This window comes from Hyperolius riggenbachi, chromosome 2 (genome assembly GCF_040937935.1).
Source record: "Hyperolius riggenbachi isolate aHypRig1 chromosome 2, aHypRig1.pri, whole genome shotgun sequence".
In the NCBI taxonomy this organism is placed as follows: Eukaryota; Metazoa; Chordata; class Amphibia; order Anura; family Hyperoliidae; genus Hyperolius; species Hyperolius riggenbachi.
Window position 1 is genome coordinate 451,973,607 of NC_090647.1, and position 20,736 is coordinate 451,994,342.

Consider the following 20,736-nt stretch of genomic DNA (forward strand, 5'->3'; position numbering starts at 1 on the left):
GATGCATAGGCGAGAGGAAGTGGTGGGTAGAAATGGAGGCATCGTGGGTGAACTTCGGCTTGATCTTCTCTTGGAATAAGAGTAACCTTAGTAAACTGATGGGAAGTACATCTCACCCCTTCATTAAACCAATGTTGAAAATAATGCTAGAACTAATTAAACATAATGGAAAAAAGAGGCAAACACCACTCCAAACCTTAAGAGACAACCCAGACTTTATACCGGGGCAGTCTTTAGGATGGTTTACACTGAATGGACTTATCAAAGATATCAAGATAATAGATTTGTTAAATGAAAAGACCATACCTTCAACTGTGCTAGGGAAACTCCAAGTAAGTAACTACCTAAGGACAGCCCAAAAGAGAGTCCCCTTTGGAACAACTTTAAATAAGTTTGAATCGCTTGTTAACAATGGTACTATCCCCAAAAAGGGGTTAGGTACGCTTTATAACTTCCTAAGTCAGGAAGGAGACTCTGGAAGAAGCAGAGGGGTACATATGTGGGAAAGAGAATTGGGTATTAGGATGAATGACATAGACTGGAACAGAGTATATAAAGACATTTGGTTACCAGCCAGCACTAATGTCCAGTTAACCCAATATAAGTTGGTCTCCAGGTGGTATTGTATCCCCAGAAAAATGGATGAACAAAGAAGCTGGGAAAAGAGTGGTTGCTGGAGGTGTGGAGCCCCAAGCCGATCTTATAAACATTGGTTTTGGGAGTGTTATAAACTTTGTGGTTTTTGGAAGGAGATAGAAGCCTTTATTAAGAAATATTACAGCCCAGATTTTGTGAATGACGAGATTTTTGCCTTATTTGGCCAGACTAGATTGAATATAGAGAACGATCTAAAAAATATTTTATATAGTTGCTCATTGGTTGCCAGGAAAATGATAATAGATAGGTGGAAAGATGATATACTTCCATGTTTTGCAGAATGGCGCTGCAGGATGTTATCCTTCTTGAATGTAGAATCGGGGAAGGACGTAGAACCGGAGAGAGATGAGTTACGGGCGATAAAGCAATTGCGGGACAATTTAGAAACTTATGTCTAGAGGGATTACGACTCTTTATATTGCTGTGTTGTTAGTAAGGAGGTCATTAAAGAAGCAAATACCTTACTCCCTGTTGTGTTATTGTTTGTTTTTTCCTCTCTTAAGTGTTACTTGCTGAGCGCGAAATGTAAAATTGGGTGCGGCACAGCTGTTTAGTAGTTATAGTAACAGTTACCACTATCGGGTTTTTAATATCCAACGCTGTGGCTGCACGTTTTTGGGGGAAAGATTGAAGTTGCGATTTTCTTTTTCTCTCTGCGATTCCAATTTTTTTTTCTTCCCCAAATTCATATATATATGTATGTATGAGGGGAGGGCGGGGTCAGGGTCTGTCGGGTTGTTGGCAGGGGTCTGAACATTCAACAGGGAATGTGTGATGGTGGTGAGGGGGGGTGGAGCCCAGCTGTGGTGGGCTCTGTCAGACCATTTAGCTGTGTGTGCATTACCCTGGGCGGGGGGTGGTCATGTGGGGGCGGAGGGAGGGCGGTTCGTGTTGGGACGATCTGGTGTTTGCAGTTTTCATAGTGCCTGCACTGCCTGGTCCGCTGTCTGTGCGCTTGTGTATAGCCCCGCTGTGTGCGGGTTGGCCGGGAGCGGTGGGGGTGTGTTGGTGGGCGGGGGGGGTCCGCGCGGGCGGGCGTGCGCGGCTTGCCGGCTGCTGGGTGGCGGTGGGGCGGCGGGGGGCGGGGCTGTACAGAGTGTGCGGCTCCGCCTGCCGTCGTTCCGTCGCTGTCTGGCGGTTTGGGGGGGCTGTGTGTGCCCGGCCGCTCGCTCGGGGGGGTCCGCCCCCCGCTCATTGGCACTAGTGCATGTTCGCTGCTTCTGGCCGGGTGCGGGCGGCGAGCCGGGCAAGGGCCGAGGATGTTGGCGATTGCTGGGTCGTCTTGTCGCGAACCGCGGTTTGGGTTTTAAACCGAAAAACTGTGCAGCCCTATCTAAGGCTTATATCACAATGGTGTTAATTACAAAGGAGAAGAGAAGGGAAAAAGAAAGGGGAAAGGAGGTACTCACAGTGCAGCATTGATATTTTAGAGCTGTTGTAGTAGCGGCTGCAGTGTGGGGTTCCCCTGCACACTGCAGATCCGGTTTCCGATTCTGATTCCGATTTATGGTTCCGATTTTCCCTGCAAATATTGTGAGATACTATAAGTGGTGTAATGCATCAATCTTTCAGGGATTCACACTCAGCGGCTGGATTTGCACCCATTCCTAGTAGCTTTTCCTCTCATATACCTATAAGACCGGTGAGGGCATTCTTTTTTTTTTTTTTTTTTTTGGTGGTTGTTATTTTTTTTTTTTTTTTTTTATTTGTTTATTTTTATTTTATTCTATTCTACTATAATATTTTTCCTCGTGTGATTTTTCTTCTTTTTTTTGTTGTTGTTGTTGTTGCTGTTGTGTTATGTCTATATAAGTGGATTCAGACTATGATGTGAAGATGCGCCCAGGGACACAGGAGCACGGCTGTGAAGTCATGTTGATGGAAGTCCGGGCATGATAATACGTTGAGTTTAATAAAGGGAAAGAAAAAAAAAAAAAAAAAAAAAAAAAGAAAGAAAGGAAAAAAAAAAAAAAAAAAAAGATTAGATGGACAGCGTTTGTGAACAGCAGTTTTCAGATCTTGCCACAGATTCTCAATTGGATTTAGATCTGGACTTTGACTGGGCCATTCTAACACATAGTTATGTTTTGTTTTAAACCATTCCATTGTTGTCCTGGCTTTATGTTTAGGTTCATTGGCCTCAATTCACTAAGCTTAACTCCTGTCTTTAATAACTCTTCTGAGCTGTTTTACAGTTATCACAATTATATCACCATGGCGATAACTGTAAAACAGCTCAGAAGAGTTATTAAACACAGGAGTTAAGCTTAGTGAATTGAGGACATGTCCTGCAGGAAGGTGAACCTCCGCCCCAGTCTCAAGTCTTTTGCAGACTCCAAGAGGTTTTCTTCCAAGATTGCCCTGTATTTGGCTCCATCCATCTTCCCATCAACTCTGACCAGCTTCCCTGTCCCTGCTGAAGAGATGCACCCCCGAGCATGATGCTGCCACCACCATATTTGACAGTGGGGATGATGTGTTCAGAGTGATGTTCAGTGTTAGTTTTCCGCCACACATAGCCTTTTGCATTTTGGCCAAAAAGTTCAATTTTGGTCTCATCTGACCAGAGCACCTTCTTCCACATGGTTGCTGTGTCCCCCACATGGCTTGTGGCAAACTGCAAATGAGACTTTCTGTTAACAATGCCTTTCTTCTTGCCACTCTTCCATAAAGGCCAACTTTGTACAGTGCATGACTAATAGTTGTCCTATGGACAGAGTCTCCCACCTGAGCTGTAGATCTCTGCAGCTCATCCAGAGTCACCATGGGCCTCTTGACTGCATTTCTGATCAGCGCTCTCTTTGTTCGGCCTGTGAGTTTAGGTGGATGGCCTTGTCTTGGTAGGTTTACAGTTGTGCAATACTCCTTCCATTTCTGAATGATCGCTTGAACAGTGCTCCGTGGGATGTTCAAGGCTTTGGAAATCTTTTTGTAGCCTAAGCCTGCTTTAAATTTCTCAATAACTTGATCCCTGACCTGTCTTGTGTGTTCTTTGGACTTCACAGTGTTTTTGCTCCCAATATTCTCTTAGACAACCTCTGAGGCCCTCACAGAGCAGCTGTATTTGTACTGACATTAGATTACACACAGGCGCACTCTATTTAGTCATTAGCACTCATCAGGCAATGTCTATAGGCAACTGACTGCACTCAGACCAAAGGGGGCCGAATAATTATGCACACACCACTTTGCAGTTATTTATTTGTAAAAAATGTTTGGAATCATGTATGATTTTCGTTCCACTTCTCATGTATACACAGGGGCGTAACTAGAAATCACTGGGCCCCCCTGCGAATATTTGGATGGGCCCCCCCCCTGCGAATATTTGGATGGGGCCCCCGCCAATTAGGTGCCAAATAATCGTAATGGGGCAGCGTTTCACTGTAAATTAATTGTAGAGTGGGCAGCATTTCACCAGACAATCGTAATGTGGGCCAGAAAATTGTAATGTAGGCAGAGTTCACCAGAAAATCGTAATGTGGGCCAGAAAATTGTAACGTGGGCAGCAGTCACCAGAAAATTGTAACGTGGGCAGCAGTCACCAGAAAATTGTAACGTGGACAGCATTCACCAGACAATCGTAATGTGGGCAGCGTTCACCAGAATATCGTAATGTGGGCAGCGTTCACCAGAATATCGTAATGTGGGCCAGGAAATCGTAATGTGGGCAGAGTTCACCAGAAAATCGTAATGTAGGCAGCGTTAACCAGAAAATCGTAACGTGGACAGCATTCACCAGACAATCGTAACGTAGGTAGGGTTCACCAGAAAATCGTAATGTGGGCCAGAAAATCATAATGTGGGCAGCGTTCACCAGAAAATCGTAATGTGGGCAGCGTTAACCAGAAAATCGTAACGTGGACAGCATTCACCAGACAATCGTAACGTGGGCAGTGTTCACCAGAAAATCGTAATGTGGGCCAGAAAATCGTAATGTGGGCAGCGTTCACCAGAAAATTGCAATGTGGGCAGCAGACACCAGAAAATCGAAATGTGGGCAGCAGTCACCAGAAAATCGAAATGTGGGCAGCAGTCACCAGAAAATCGCAATGTGGGCAGCAATCACCAGAAAATCGCAATGTGGGCAGCAGTTACCAGAAAATCGCAATGTGGGCAGCATACACCAGAAAATCGCAATGTGGGCAGCAGTTACCAGAATATCGCAATGTGGGCAGCAGGCACCAGAATATCGCAATGTGGGCAGCAGGCACCAGAATATCGCAATGTGGGCAGCAGACACCAGAAAATCGCAATGTGGGCAGCAGGCACCAGAATATTGCAATGTGGGCAGCAGGCACCAGAATATCGCAATGTGGACAGCAGACACCAGAATATTGCAATGTGGGCAGCAGGCACCAGAATATCGCAATGTGGGCAGCATACACCAGAATATCGCAATGTGGGCAGCATACACCAGAAAATCGCAATGTGGGCAGCAGACACCAGAAAATCGCAATGTGGGCAGCAGGCACCAGAATATCGCAATGTGGGCAGCAGGCACCAGAATATCGCAATGTGGGCAGCATACACCAGAATATCGCAATGTGGGCAGCATACACCAGAATATTGCAATGTGGGCAGCAGGCACCAGAATATCGCAATGTGGGCAGCATACACCAGAATATCACAATGTGGGCAGCAGTTACCAGAATATTGCAATGTGGGCAGCAGGCACCAGAATATCGCAATGTGGGCAGCAGGCACCAGAATATCGCAATGTGGGCAGCAGGCACCAGAATATCGCAATGTGGGCAGCAGACCCCAGAATATCGCAATGTGGGCAGCAGGCACCAGAATATTGCAATGTGGGCAGCAGACACCAGAATATCGCAATGTGGGCAGCAGGCACCAGAATATCGCAATGTGGGCAGCAGTTACCAGAATATCGCAATGTGGGCAGCAGACACCAGAAAATCGCAATGTGGGCAGCAGACACCAGAATATCGCAATGTGGGCAGCAGGCACCAGAATATCGCAATGTGGGCAGCAGGCACCAGAATATCGCAATGTGGGCAGCAGACACCAGAATATTGCAATGTGGGCAGCAGGCACCAGAATATTGCAATGTGTGCAGCAGGCACCAGAATATCGCAATGTGGGCAGCAGTTATCAGTATATCGCAATGTGGGCAGCAGACACCAGAATATCGCAATGTGGGCAGCAGGCACCAGAATATCGCAATGTGGGCAGCAGGCACCAGAATATCGCAATGTGGGCAGCAGTTACCAGAATATCGCAATGTGGGCAGCAGTTACCAGAATATCGCAATGTGGGCAGCAGTTACCAGAATATCGCAATGTGGGCAGCAGTTACCAGAATATCGCAATGTGGGCAGCAGGCACCAGAAAAAAAAATGCCCCTGTAAAAAAAAAAAAAAAAAACAATTCCCTTACCTGTCAGGAGTCTCTCCCGGCCTCTGGTGCGCAGCTCCTCCAGCGACGATGCTCCTGTTCACTGCAGCACATCTCCCGCGCTGAGTCTGACAGGCAGAGTGCAGGGCTACGGCAAGATGGGGCCCGAAGCCCTGTACTGGAGACACAAATAGTCTCCAGTGCAGGGCTTCTTCGGCAGCCATCTTGCCGTAGCCCTGCTCTGCCTGCCGGAGGAATATGCAGGCTGCCAGAGCGGGGCTGCGGGGAATGAACTGGCACAGCGTCTATTAGACGCTGCGGCCAGTTGAGCACCTTGCTGGGGGGTACAGAATCAGGCGGGCGGCAGCGCTCCCCCCGCGCACAGTGAGCGGGCCCCTGAGCGGCCCCGGGCCCCCCTGCGGCTGAGGGGGTCACATCCCCGGTAGGTACGCCGGTGTGTATACACCACTTTGTGTTGGTCTTTCATGTGTAATTCCAATAAAATTGATTCATGTTTGTGGCAGTAATATGACAAAATGTGGAAAACTTCAAGGGGGCTGAATACTTTTGCAACCCACTGTATCTTTTATGACAAGTGGATTAAATGGCCACATCATCGGTGCTCATGTGTTGTTTTGCTGAAGTGGAAGATTGCTGATCTTTTTTTCTTGCACATGGAGGCACGAATTTCTGGTGGCGGGGATTACTGTTACCCGTTGAGAGGTGTTTCCACAGTAGGCTCAATATTGAGCCCAACAGGAGGAGAACCCGGGTTCAGTATACAACCTAGTGTGATGCAAGACCAATAAAACAACACCTGTGCTGACTGACATGATGCACAGCATACTGACTGACATTGTGCACAATATACTGACTGACAGTGATCACAATCATTTCTGACTTACAGACCATATCTATGATATTAGGACATTCATTGGTGGTTCATTGAAGATAAACTTATAAAAATGAAAATATTTTTAAGTACTTTTCCCTTAACATAGCAATAGTTCAGCCTCCTTATCCATCCTTTGTTCAACTCATTTAATCGTATGGTGTCCACAACAAGTATGACAGATCTTAGAGAAACCTCTCTGGAATGGCTGGACCAGCATTGCTCCCTACCTGCACTGAGACCAAGTGAGTATATGGTGAAGAATGGGTTACCAAAGCATGTATGTTGGTGCAGAGTTAGGCCCCATTCACACTTTCGTTTTGGCATGCAAATGGACCGGATCGGATCAGGACCGGATCCGGATCGGAACCGTACGGCTCCGATCCGGATCCGGTCCGATTGCATCAGGAATGCATCAGGCTGCCATCCGGATCCGTGTTGTAAAAATAGCGATAAAACTATTAAAATTGTTGGGGTCAGCAGAAGGTGCACCTGGTGCACCTGTAAAATCAGGTCCTCCGCGGTGTAGGCCTCACCTCCACCTCCGACATACTGCCAAACAGCTCCAGCACGTTAGTCACTGCTGTTCCACTCCAGGAATGCTGGGCCCATGTGTCCCCATTCGAAATGGCCGCTAGAATACGCATAGGAAGTGGGGTAGAACGTCAGGTGTTTGTATCCAGTGTGTTCTGTGCTTTCCGTTCCCCATTGGTTTCCATTTCCGGATGGTGCAGTCAGGCTCCGGTCCGGGTGCGTTGGCCGGATGATCCGGACCCGAAAAATAGCGCATGTTGGAAAAGTGTCCGGATCCGATCCAGCTCCGTTCTGTACGGAACGTACGCATGTGAACGTCCGCATAGACTTTGCTTTGCTATGCGGAACGTACGTTCCGTTTGTACAGTATACGGTCCGGATCTGATCAGGCGAATCCGGACAGCGAACGCTAATGTGAACCAGGCCTTACTCTTGGACACAGACACACCATGATGAGTAGATGGGAGAGAACATCAGTACGTGTAATTTAATGCATTGAGAAGCAGTTTACAGTGCAACTACTGAAGTATTGAACATAAAAGTCAGTAAGGTACTGAATATGTGCATCACATAGTAATACACATGTTAAGACATGCACCATTTAACGCTTTCATTAACAATTCATTAAAACAGCAATGCACGTTATGCAACATTTCACCCCCTGAAATAGTCATTGAAGACTGTTGCATGTGAAACTAGAACAAGTAAGGGAGTCCTCGATGCTGAAGTTCCTTCAAGTGGTGCAACACAGCCGACAGTTTGTACAGGGAGCAGTACAATTCAACACGTGGTCATGAATGAGATGACTGGACCATGTATTACAAGAGAAGTCTGTGGCACTATATGCCACTGTATAAAATCTAAGTATTCGTAAATTGTGGAGCACTCCTCAATGCGAAGAAAGGTGATGTGCCACGGTAAACCCAGCTGCACTCCAGGTCATTCAACAGTGATATCCACGATAACCGGCACCATCAATAAGTATATGCAAATTTGACAGCATAGCTTGATAAAGGGGCGGCTGCCCTGAAACGTTGCTTGGATTGCTGTAATGCATTTTCTGCAAAAATAAAAGAGCATATACTTATTGATGGTGCCGGTTATCGTGGATATCACTGTATAAAATCTAAGCGTTTATTCAAATGGTCTAAAATGACTATCTGGCAGGGCCGTTGCTTGCAGACTGCATGTGTTCGATGGCATATGAGAGACTCTCTGTGCCATCAGTTATTTTGATACACTTATTTGCAAATCACAAGCAAATATTCCGACCACCTGTCTCTCTTTGATACACCCCACTTTGTATGTTCGATTAACGCTTATCTGGACAAACTTGGAATTTATTGTATCTATAGCTGGCCAGGGCTGGCTACACCCCATCAGGTGTGTGTGTGGGGGAGGGGGGGGGATCAGCACAGACACCCTCCTGTGCTTTACTGTTACATCCAGGTATTATGATAATTTTAGACCATTTGAAAAAGCTTTTCGTTTGTATACAGTGGCGTATAGTGCCACAAACTTTATCTTGTACTATAGGGTCTACTCACTTCATGACCAGGTGTTGAGCCCCTTGAAGTGATACAGCTCTGGCCTCTTGCACACTGCAAGCAATTCAGATTCAGATTCCGCTTTTTAGTCTGTTTTTACTTCAGATTCAGATTCAGATTTGCAGTTTGCTCCTTGCACACTACAAATCTGAATCTGAATCGGAGGTAAAAACTGATTAAAAAGCGGAATCTGAATCGGAATCGCGTGCAGTGTGCAAGAGGCCTGGACTGCATTTGCTGACTGTTATTGTTTTTGTTCTGAAATTCCCACAACAACATTTATTGAGTACACTTATCAGTTCACATCACTAGCTGACTCATGATCTAAGTTATGTTGCCACATTCTAGGCCCAATTTTTGGTGAAAAACGATTACCTACCAGTTTGATTTTTGGGCTGTGACTAGTGTAAATCCCTGCAAACACAGAGAGGAAACGCACAGTGGCGTAACTAAGGAGCTGTGGGCCGCAATGCAAAGTTCTACATTGTGGCCCCCCAATAACAATTGATACACGCACCAAAACCTGCCACTGGCAACTACAGTATTTGAGGTACAAGAAGGGAGTGGAGAACAGTTTCTTAAAGAGACTCCGTAACAAAAATTGCATCCTGTTTTTTATTATCCTACAAGTTCCAAAAGCTATTCTAATCTGTTCTGGACTTTCTACTATCACAGTCTCTGTAATAAATCAATGTATCTTTCCCCTGTCAGACTTGTCAGCCTGTGTCTGGAAGGCTGCCAAGTTCATCAGTGTTGTGGTTCTGCTATGAACTCCCCCTTCCAGGCCCCTCTATGCACACTGCCTGTGTATTATTTAGATTAGGGCAGCTTCTCTCTGCTCTCTTATCTTTTACAAGCTGGATAAATAATCCTCTGAGCTGGCTGGGCTTTCACATACTGAAGAATTACAGACAAGGGCAAAGCTGTTTGCAGGAAGAAACGAGCAGCCTGAAACTTCAGTGCATGAGAACAGGGGGAAAGAAACACACAAATGATCTCTTGAGATTCAAAAGGAAGGCTGTATACAGCCTGCTTGTGTATGGATGTATTTTCTATGTGTGGACATACTGTACATCAACCTACTTCCTGTTTTGGTGGCCATTTTGTTTGTTTATAAACAAACTTTTTAAAACTGTTTTTAACCACTTTTAATGCGGCGAGGAGCGGCGAAATTGTGACAGAGGGGAATAGGAGATGTCCCCTAACGCACTGGTATGTTTACTTTTGTGCGATTTTAACAATACAGATTCTCTTTAATGATTGCCACTATCCAAAGTATCTATAGAAGTGATTATTATGAGCACAGGACCAATAAAGAGCTAATACTGCAGTTGAGGGAGGGCCCCTCTAGCCCAAGGGCCCCAACGCGGTTGCAACCTCTGCACCCCCATTGCTATGCCACTGGAAACACACATTCCATGCAGACAGTGCCCTGGACTGAAACCTGAGATTCTAGTGCTACAGGGGGAGAATGCTAATCACTTTGCTGACCATTTCTCCACTGTGCTGCCCATGCATGATATCTCGGGTTACACTTTGTATATTGCTGGCCTTTCATTTTCATAGTATTGTTAAAACAGCCATCATACATAAATCAGCTTAGTGGGTAAACCAGGATATCCAGGAAGCAGGAAAAACACAGACTAGGAGCCAATGGTGTGAACTGTTATGTAACACCTTATAAAAAGTTGCTCACACTTTTTGGGTTGCTCTCAGATGCAACCACTAATATATCCTACAAGAGAATCCCGTTCCTGCTTGGTTGTGGTAACTGCCCCTCAGTGGTTGCTCTCTGGGATGTAGACTCCTTGATGGAGGGAGATTACCAGTAAACATACAACTCCAGTCCCCACTAGGAGAAAACTACAATTACAACCTTTCAATAAAGATGTAAACAGTAACAACTGGTGGGAGGAGGCGTTATAAAAACTGATTAATAAGAATAGGTGGTTGGCTTACCTCTCCTGATGAAAAAGCCAATCGTATAGGAAGAAATTTTTGCTGCACAATAGTAGACAAGCAGGTGCTTTCCTGCTTCCGTAGGTCAATAAAGATTGTGCCTGGTGGCTGTGGGGACATGGAACAGGTGCCTCTCATAAAGCAGGAAAGCACCTGCGTAACGCATTGTCTACTATTGTGCAATCAGAATGTGTTCTACTGCTATACAATTGGCTTTTTCAGGAGAGGTAATGAAAAAAAAACACCTATCCTTTTTAATCCAAGTAGGAGGATGGTGCACAGGGACAGTAGACACGGCTCTCTGGAGTGCTCTAAGCCCTTGCAAGTTCCAACATACCTCAAGAAATAGAAGAGAGCGGCTGGGCACATCTAGTAAAAAATGCCACTTTATTAGAAATCGCTTATAAAGTTCCACAATACTACAGCAACAGACCGCTGGAAGAGAGAGCGGGACAAGCATGTAGGAAGTCGACAGCTGTTTCGCACTCTCACAAGGAGTGCTTCATCAGGACAAACGAGCCCCCCCAAACATACCCTTTAAATAGTGTACTCACTCATTGAGCATGAAAGATAAGGCAGGACGACTTTGCAGCACGTCCAGAACCACCGTGCCGGCACTTCCAGGACACCGATGCGTTTCAAGAGCTGGAAACCGGAAGTTGTCACTGACCCGGCCAGCCAATAGGCTGTCAGTATGCAGGCCAATCGGGCTCATAGCGCTAAAAGTGGCGGAGCTCACCACATCATCAAAACCTACCCACTGTCTTTTTGGGGGGCTCGTTTGTCCTGATGAAGAACTCCTTGTGAGAGTGCGAAACAGCTGTCGACTTCCTACATGCTTGTCCTGCTCTCTCTCCCAGCGGTCTGTTGCTGTAGTATTGTGGAACTTTTTAAGTGATTTCTAATAAAGTGGCATTTTTTACTGGATGTGCCCAGCCGCTCTGTTCTATTTTTTGAGGTATCCTTTTTAATCTTTTTTTTTTTTTGCACATCCTCCCACCAGTTGATCAATTTCTTTGGTGTGAAAATTATGTGGAAAGGGACAAAGTACTGTTATGTCCCTTACGTAATGTGCTAAGCATACATTTGAAAAAAATGCGAGCTAATTTAAGCGCAACGTTAAATATCAACAATGATAACAAAAACGGTAAATAACAATTTAATTGCGGTATTACATTATCGATAAATTTACCGATAATGTTGAACCTAACTATAACCTAATCCAGGGGTCCTCAAACATTTCACATACCCTCAAACTTCTGGGGGGCACACAGAGATCATACAGCAATTTTACCATACGTATGTTGATATGCATTAATATTATAGTTTTTATTTATAAAGCACCAACATCTTCCGTAGCATTGTACAAAGTACAACACAAAAATCGGGGAACATATATAGATGAGAATTTAAAGACACTGTACAGTCATGACATCCTGTAATACAAGTACAAGTACAAATACATACAGCTGATGTGTGGCTTGAGATATCACTAAAATTGTTAGGTGTTCATATGGTGAAGTTCAGCATGACCCGTGTTACCTAGGTAATGCCAGCATTGCTAGGGTAATGCACATTATAATACTTGCATATTATTATTGTAATTATTATTGATTTATAAAGCACCAACGTATTATGAGGCGCTGATAGCGTGCATTACTCAAACAGCCTACGTAACCCAGGTGATGTGGACTGCGCGACGCACTCTGCCTTGTCAGCGTAAGCGACAGAAAAAAATACTGTGCATTCTGTGCCCACGGCAACTTTACTGAACTTTTGTGAATATGGCCTATAAATTCTACAGTATTTCAACAATGCCTTTGAATGTGTCTCCACCAGGTAGAGTGTAACTGTTACTTGTGTAGAAAGAGGAAAAAGATCTGTAATACAGACTTTATTATTATTATTTATTTATATAGCGTCAATATGAGGGATAGCGGACCCGCTGCCAGCAGGCATGAGACAGCGGGCTCCGCTTCCTGGACTCTCACCGCCGGCGTGTCGCCGAGCGGGGCTGTGCGGTCGGCGGAGTCCGTATGCTCGGCGGACTCCGCCGTGCAGTTGCCGTCTGTGGGGTCCCTGTCGCCGGCACTCACCCGTCGCATAACGCACGCACGCGCGCGCAAGGAGGCAGGATCTTTATGCCTCGAGACGGGGAGTCAGCTGACCAGGCTAGTCAGCTGACTCCATCTCCACTGGGGATTGGCTGGGGCTCTGGGGCGGCGCAGGGCAGCTCATTTGCTACAAGTAGGACTTGCTAGTCAGTAGCACGTTGTCTGCTGTCGTGAATGCACTTCTGTGTTAGCGCTCAGACCTTAGCTCAGTGCCCTGGTGTTGATACTAAGGATTTCGCACCTTAGTTAGGATTGTATTTGATATTATATATGTGTTTTGACTCCGGCTATCCTTGACTACTCTCTCTCTCTCCACTATTGTACCTCTGCCTATCTGATCCTTGTTGCCGACCTCTGCCTGATTACCTATTACTCTTCTGCCTTCCGCTCCTGTACTGCTGTCGCCATCTCTGTTGCCAAACCCTTGCCTGTCTGACCTTTCTCCCTTCAGTGGAACGTCTCCCACTGGAGGGTTATCTCTGAGGCTTGCCTCTCCGAGACGCCTGCCCCAAGCAGACGATTACTGCTAGGGGTCGAGATTCCTCTCTCTGCCTGGTTAAGAGGATCTCACTCACAGGGTTTCCATTCAGAGGTAACCACACCTCTGAGGAATTGCCGTGAGGTGGATATTTCCACACTTCTGTGAATTTACTGTCTTTATTGTGTTTCTTTTGCTGGGTGTCCAGAGGTTAGCAATATATCCGTATTATCGGTGATTCTGCAGATCGCCAATAATCGGGTATATATCTGCATTCTTGGCGATACTGCAGATCGCCAATAATCAGATTCTCTCTGTGTGCTGACACCGATCGTTACAGCCAGCATCTTTCATAGTGCTGTAGTTCAACAACAGTACAATGAGGATATCCAGTAACACAAGTACAAAATATATACACAGTTTATGTATGGTTTCAAATATCAGCAATGCTGGTACATATTAATTTAATAAAGAACAACAGAAATAGGAAACACTAAGGGAGAACCCTGCCATTGCAAGCATTGTAAGACATTAGGTGAGGAGGAGACAAAAGCAATTGGCCAGACCTTCAAGAGTTTACCTTTACATCGGTCAAAAGTGTCAGCTGAGTCCTACAGACTAGTGAACAGTGCCAAATCATATAGTTATATTGTCTTCAAAGATGTAATTGATTGCAGCAAGGTTAACAGGTTGTGGACCCAATGATGCAAAGGAATTAATGTAAAAACCTACACTATTGAGTAAATCACAAAGCAATCCTTTAGGGGTGTTTTTGTATTTACACAATATAGTTCATGTAGAATGGTATTACATCTAGTACTCTTCTTGAATAACTACTGATACCTTTTTTGTATTATTTCAGCGGTATTAAGTGCTTTATGCCAGCTTAGCACCTCTACGTCCATTCTGACTGATCCATCACTGATACCAGAGCAGGCCGTGCAAGCAGTCACGAGAGGGGAGATTGGAGATACCTTCTACTAGAAAAGCCAGACATCATCCATCTGGACTTCCTATAGTGGCCTTAATAAGGAGCTCTGGGACATCGCCAACATAATCTCAAGAGTCACAAAGTGCCTGCGCTCTGTAAATGCAATTGTGAGCTCTGTGAGCCAGTGTTTTATTTCCCTATTCTTGCTTTATATACCCAGTGTTAAAAATTGTTCTAGTTTTCCATGTCTGTATTTGATGATTGTCCATTCAGTTGTTGAGTTTTATGTTGTCTGTTCAACTCACTAAACTGTTGCCAGAGTATTATATACTGTAGATTACAGTCTTTTTTACAACAACATTCAACAAAGAAAAAGACTTTGGTCTGTGATTTACACACCTTTTGAGACTTCAGTTGTGTTGCTGTTATGACACACCAACACAAGTAATAAGGAATATACACAATTGATGGATTGCTGTAGGAGTTGTCATTTTAGCATGAATCCACAAAACAGGTGCACTTGAAGCCTCATACTTGGGAGTCACCATTAAGTTAGTCATCCAATAGTTTTCTTTTTGGCGTACTGAAGGTGATTGACAGTCAAAATTCTGTCTGTTTGGAAGATCTTGGAAGTCGTGGGGGTAGTATGGTGGTATAATTAAAATTAATGTAAAGCTTCCCATACATCTGGCGCCCGAAAGACAGATCTCTCTCTGATCGAAGAGAGATCCGCTGGCCACCATAAACCTCAGGCTGATTTCCAATTGTTTTCAGCATGAAATGTTTTGGGAAACGTCCTTGTGACTCGCCTCACGACCCCCCCAAAATGTTAGATGGACACACCCAAAGATGGCTGAACACAACGCTTAACGCCCATTGACTTCTGGCTTCCATTGAATGCAGTCCGGTAGCAGCATTTGTAACCACATGCATGCCTGTGTTTGACACATGGTGCAGGTATACAGCAGCAAAGAATTGCCTCATGCACTGTGCTCAGCTGTACATATACAGGTCTAAGAACAACATTGGTACCTGAACTACGGCTTGTAAGGAAACCCGAGGGCCTGAATCGCTTTGGAAAAGCAATTTAGCAGCTACTTTGTTGGGCCATTTTCTTGTGTAAATGAAATTTAAAGTACTTGTTCCATCTCTCGATACACATTTCTGTTGGTGCATCTCTATTTGGAGATCGAGGAGCTCATATGATCTCTTGTGCTAGGGGGTGGGGCTAGGGCCTTGAAGCCAGCAGAAATGAATATTGGGAGATCCAGCAAGTAGTTTAAACTTTATTTAGCAGCATACAAAAGAAAAATGAATGCACATTGGAAGCACTGTACAATCGCCATCAGTAGATTGTACAGTGCTTCCTATCGTCACACAAATCACACTGTAAATCACTGTAGCAAACCCTAGAAAAACAAACACTTAGCATTTGCTACAATGATTAGCGATCTGGAGTGGGCCCCAGGCCTAAGTGAGAAAAGTATGGAATCTGTTCTCTATGATATGCCAGATTCCTGGCTGCCAGGCTGACTGTTTGCCTTCAGTAGTGTTTAGGACACACACCTGAAACTTGTATGCATTGAGTAGAATCAAGATTATTCACCTTGTTCTTGGTCAATGCCTCAAAGGGCTCATTTACTAAGATGTCTCCAGAGATCTTGAAGCACCTCTAGAGGGTACGTCACAAATGGTTCAGCAAACCTGGAGTTCTTCGAGCCGATTCACACGGCCTCTGCATGCATGCAGAAAAGCATTTGTCATCTTACGGCATTTTTCATCCCCGCAGGCCCGGCCAGATTTATACTTTTTATGCCCCTAGACCAAGTATGCAACTCCCCTTTCTTGTGCTGCCCTCCCATTCTGTGTGCAGCCCCTCTTCCATGTGTATCATCCATGTACAGCAACCCCTTTATTTCAGGAACAGCTCCCTTGACCATCAGTTTTCTTTTTTAATGCATTGCTCCCCATTTTCAGCCTCTCCTTTCATAAGCAGCAACCCCTCTTTCATGTCCAGGTGCCCCATTGGCCTGCAGCCGCCCAAGGCCTGGACCTTTGTGCTCTTACCAGAAATCTGGCACTTCATACAGGAGGACACAGAGACCCTGGAAAGAGCATGTTGCTTTCTGGGTCGTCAGAAATGAAAATTTGGGATCAGAACACTGCTGCCAGTAGAGGCACCGCCCTTTCACCTTTGGGCAGGACTTTAACAACAGGTGCCGTGGCTGGCAGTAAACATTGGTGTGAACTGCTCCTTACAAATGTCTGCTATAAGGTGGTCGATTGTAGCCTTTGCCTGGATCATACTGAACTATAGTAGTGGCTGCTGCAAGGCAAGTAAATTAGTAGTTGAGTGATTGCAGTCTTATGCAGGTACCCGCAGTGAGTGCCTTTTTAAAAAAATAAATCCAGGCTATCCAAAGATTATTACAAAACAAAACAAAAAACCTTTTGCTGCGCATTCTGCGAGTAATCACAACTTTAAAATCATTAGTCTACGTATATCTGAGGAACCTTGACTATGATCTGATATGATCCAGGTGAGGGTGACAAATCCTGACTGCTGAAGAGTATTTTAATGAATTCAGTTCATTAAATGTTTTGCTGAATCACTTATAATATGGAGATGCTCTGAGGTCTCTGGAAATGCCTTAATAAAATTGGCCCAAAGAGTATTAAAGTCTCTGGTTTAAAATGATTGTGATTAGTTCCTTGCACTCACACAAGTGTGTCTTTTATTTTAAAGTACGCCTGTAACTTTAAGGACAGTTTTACAGCTGGCAATAGCATTGCAGTGAGATGCTCCGTCCCATTGCATCGCACTGCAACGCAAAAAACTGCATTCGTATGACCCTGCAGCAGAGTGCACTGACACGCCCCTTGCCACTTGATGTATTCCCTGCTAGACAGGGTTTCCCGTCGTATTCAGGTCGCTCTATGCATGCACGCCGTACCGCCAACTAATTTAAAAATGTCTGCGTCATCCATTGGACTTAAAGGCATTCCGCCACTGCTGTGTTGGTGTGCAAGTCAGACGGTAATGTGCTTTGACTTTGCGGCAGGTCAGTGGCCAATTGGGAACTTCTGAAGCAACATGGTAAGTGTGCTAGGCCCCATTGCCTTGCATAGTCGTTGCGTTACACTGCGGCAAAACAGGTTAACGCAATGCACACTTGCAAGGCAAGTGTAGAGGGGCTTCTAAAAAAAAGTTACATACTTACATCAAAAGCAGTAGAGTGTTGTACTGTGTTAGCCATCAGTAAAAGCAAGAAGTTTTGAATCAGAATTATACCATTTATTGGCTAACTTAGAGGTAAATAAAAAATACACTTTTAGCTAATAAGCCTACTTCAGACTAACCTGTATAGTAACACAATGTTATAAACACACAGCTTGTTTTTTTTTTTTTTTATAATTCTTTTTATTGAAATTTTCAAGATAAAACAAAAGTTAACAAACTTTACAAAAACAGCCCTGACCTCCAGCACACGCAGGTGAGGAGACAGGGTAAATCCACAAGAAGGAATGTACAGTAATTCCATTTGTCACATATTTACATAAAGAACATCATTAGGGAGCAAAAAAATCTGGTGACCGATTCTTTATGTACATTGTGGGTTTGACAGGAGTCGGAGACATAACCCTTTTTACATAAGAGGCTCATGGCAGGAGTAAGGTATTATATCCTAACACAGCGATTAAATTCTGTATCTATTAGCAGACTAAAAAATAAGAACTATCACAGAAATGGAAGAGAAGGTATTCATGTATAATTATGCAGTGTCTCTGTTAGAGGTCCAGAGCCCCCACACCTTTATAAACTTAGATGGGCAACCCCTTGCTATATAGGCGGCCTTGTATAGATGAAGGGAATTATTGACCAGTTGTTTCCAATAGTGGCAGGATGGAGGGGCCGGTTGCTTCCATTTCAGGACAATTGCTTTCCTATAATAAAATAGCAGTAGGCCAATCAGATGTCTCTGAGGTCTAGAGGTGGCAAGAATTTGCACATTACCTAACAAACAGGTCATGGGTTCGGGTGTAATATGAGTCTTTGTGATGGAGCTTACAAAATCACATACTTCCCTCCAGGTATCGGCAATCGGGGGACAATCCCAGAATACGTGAGAAAAATCAGCTCTATCAAGACCGCAGCGCCAGCATGAGCTGGAGCCCTCCCTGTTAAACTTGCTTAATTTATATGGGGTCAGATAAGCCTGATGGATGATTTTAAATTGAATTAATTTGTCTCTGGTTGATATCAAATACTCAAAAGGCTTTATTAACGTATCTTCCCAATCCTCATCGTCTAACGTGGGTATCATTGTGAGCCAGGGTTGCTTATAAACTGTAACGTGAGGTTCAGTAATTAAAATTATGCTTTGGTAGATTGTTGAGAGAGCTTTTGTGAGATTCTCATTTATAATTATATCCTCTATAGCAGAGGAAAGAAGCCTGACTGGCTCTCGCCCAAACTGTGCTGCGAATGCGTGTCTCAACTGCAAATACCTAAAAAAGTAGTTGTTTGGGAGTGAGAAAGTAGCTTTAAGAGTGTCAAAGTCCATTAACTCACTATTTAGGACAATATGTTCTAGACAAGTTATCCCTTTCCTAATCCATAAAACTGGGTCAGGGATCTTAAAAAATTGTGGTAAAGTGGGATTGTTCCAGAGTGGAACCCTTGGAGAGAAGGGATTACTAGATGGGAAAAACCAAGATTGGACAATACTCCAAGCCCTTAACACTACTTTCATGTTGATGGTTAAAGGGTACGGTGCCCGCGTTCCTCTATACAGTATCTGAGCAAGTGCCTCATAAGAGCCCAGGAGGGCTGCGTCTAAAACTATTGAAGCATTTGTCTTATCTTGCACAAGCCACCAATGGGCTGTAACCAGCTGGCTAGCCATAAAATATTTATAGAGGTCCGGGAATGCCAGGCCCCCCTCCGTCCATGGCCTCTGGAGTTTTTTAAGACTAAGTTTCGGAGTTTTATTGTACCAGATGAAGCTAAACAGAAGTGAGTTGAGCTGTTTAAAAAAGCTTTTATGTAGCCAGATTGGACAGTTTCTGAGTAAATATAGATATTTAGGGAGGAGCTTCATCTTAATAAGGTTAATTCTCCCAATCAAAGAGAGAGGGAGAGCCTGCCACCCCAGGAGCCTCTTTTTGGTGTATTGTATTAGTGGTAGTATGTTGTCAGAGAAGTAATCTGCAGAGTTATTTGAGATAATTATTCCTAAATATTTGGTTCTGGATACAACTTCTAGTTGGGTTTGTACTGATAGAGTATGGTTTAAAGGAAGTATCTTGGACTTTCCCCAGTTTACATTTAAACCAGTATAGGATGAAAACAGTTTAAATAGCTCTAAGACTCCTTTGAGGGAATCCACGGGGTCCTCTAAATATAGTACCATGTCATCAGCATATAGGGACACCCTCTCGTCCAGCCCCCCCACTCGAAAACCACAGATCCCAGGATGCTGACGAACAGCAGCAGCAATAGGTTCCATGGCCAACGCAAAGAGGGCCGGAGAGAGGGGGCATCCCTGTCTAGTGCCCCGTTTCAGCTGAATGTCCTGCGACAGGTCTGAGCCAATCTTGATATTAGTGCACGGGTGCTTGTATATGGTTTTGAGCCAGGATACCAGGCGGGGGCCAAACCCAAATTTAGAGAGAACGGCCCACAGGTACTCCCACTCCACTGAATCAAAGGCCCTTTGTATGTCTAAGAACGCTAAAGCACGGGGGGAAGAAATCTTTTCTGAGGCCTGGATGTGGGTATATATGCGCCTCAGATTGATGTCAGTAGTCTTATGGGGCATAAACCCCGTCTGGTCTGGGTCAACTATGTCTGCTATGTATTTGTTGATACGGGTAGTTAGTATTTTAGTTAAGATCTTTAAGTCATTGTTAAGAAGCGAAATAGGTCTATATGAGCTACAGTCCAGAGGATCTTTGTCCTGCTTGAGAATTAGGATAACATGAGCCTGTGAGAAAGTATTAGGCAATTCTCCAGTGCTCAGACAGTTGTTATAAGTTGTTTTTAAGTGGGGAGCAAGGATGCGCATAAATCTTTTATAGAACTCAATAGGAATCCCATCTGGACCAGGTGTTTTTTGAGGGGGGAAAGACAGGATTGAGTCTAGGATTTCCTCCTCAGAAATCTCTGCATCCAGAGCAGTGGAAATTTCCTCTTCCAGCATTGGCAAATGTATATTTGCCAGCAACGTATATAAATCAGTTGAGGAGCCCGTGAACTGAGAGGCATATAAT

At 44.6% G+C, this 20,736-nt stretch overlaps 1 protein-coding gene across 1 annotated transcript in view; it reads left to right on the forward strand.

Moving 5' to 3' along the window:
• LOC137546970 (carbohydrate-responsive element-binding protein-like) overlaps window positions 1-14,791 on the forward strand; it is a 155,233-nt gene extending 140,442 nt beyond the window's left edge. The window contains exons 16-17 of the mRNA XM_068270065.1: window positions 7,016-7,145; window positions 14,395-14,791. Of these exons, the coding sequence (XP_068126166.1) occupies window positions 7,016-7,145; window positions 14,395-14,516 (252 nt within the window). The 3' untranslated portion in view covers window positions 14,517-14,791. The remainder of the gene's footprint in view (window positions 1-7,015; window positions 7,146-14,394) is intronic.
• Window positions 14,792-20,736: the final 5,945 nt, after the last annotated feature.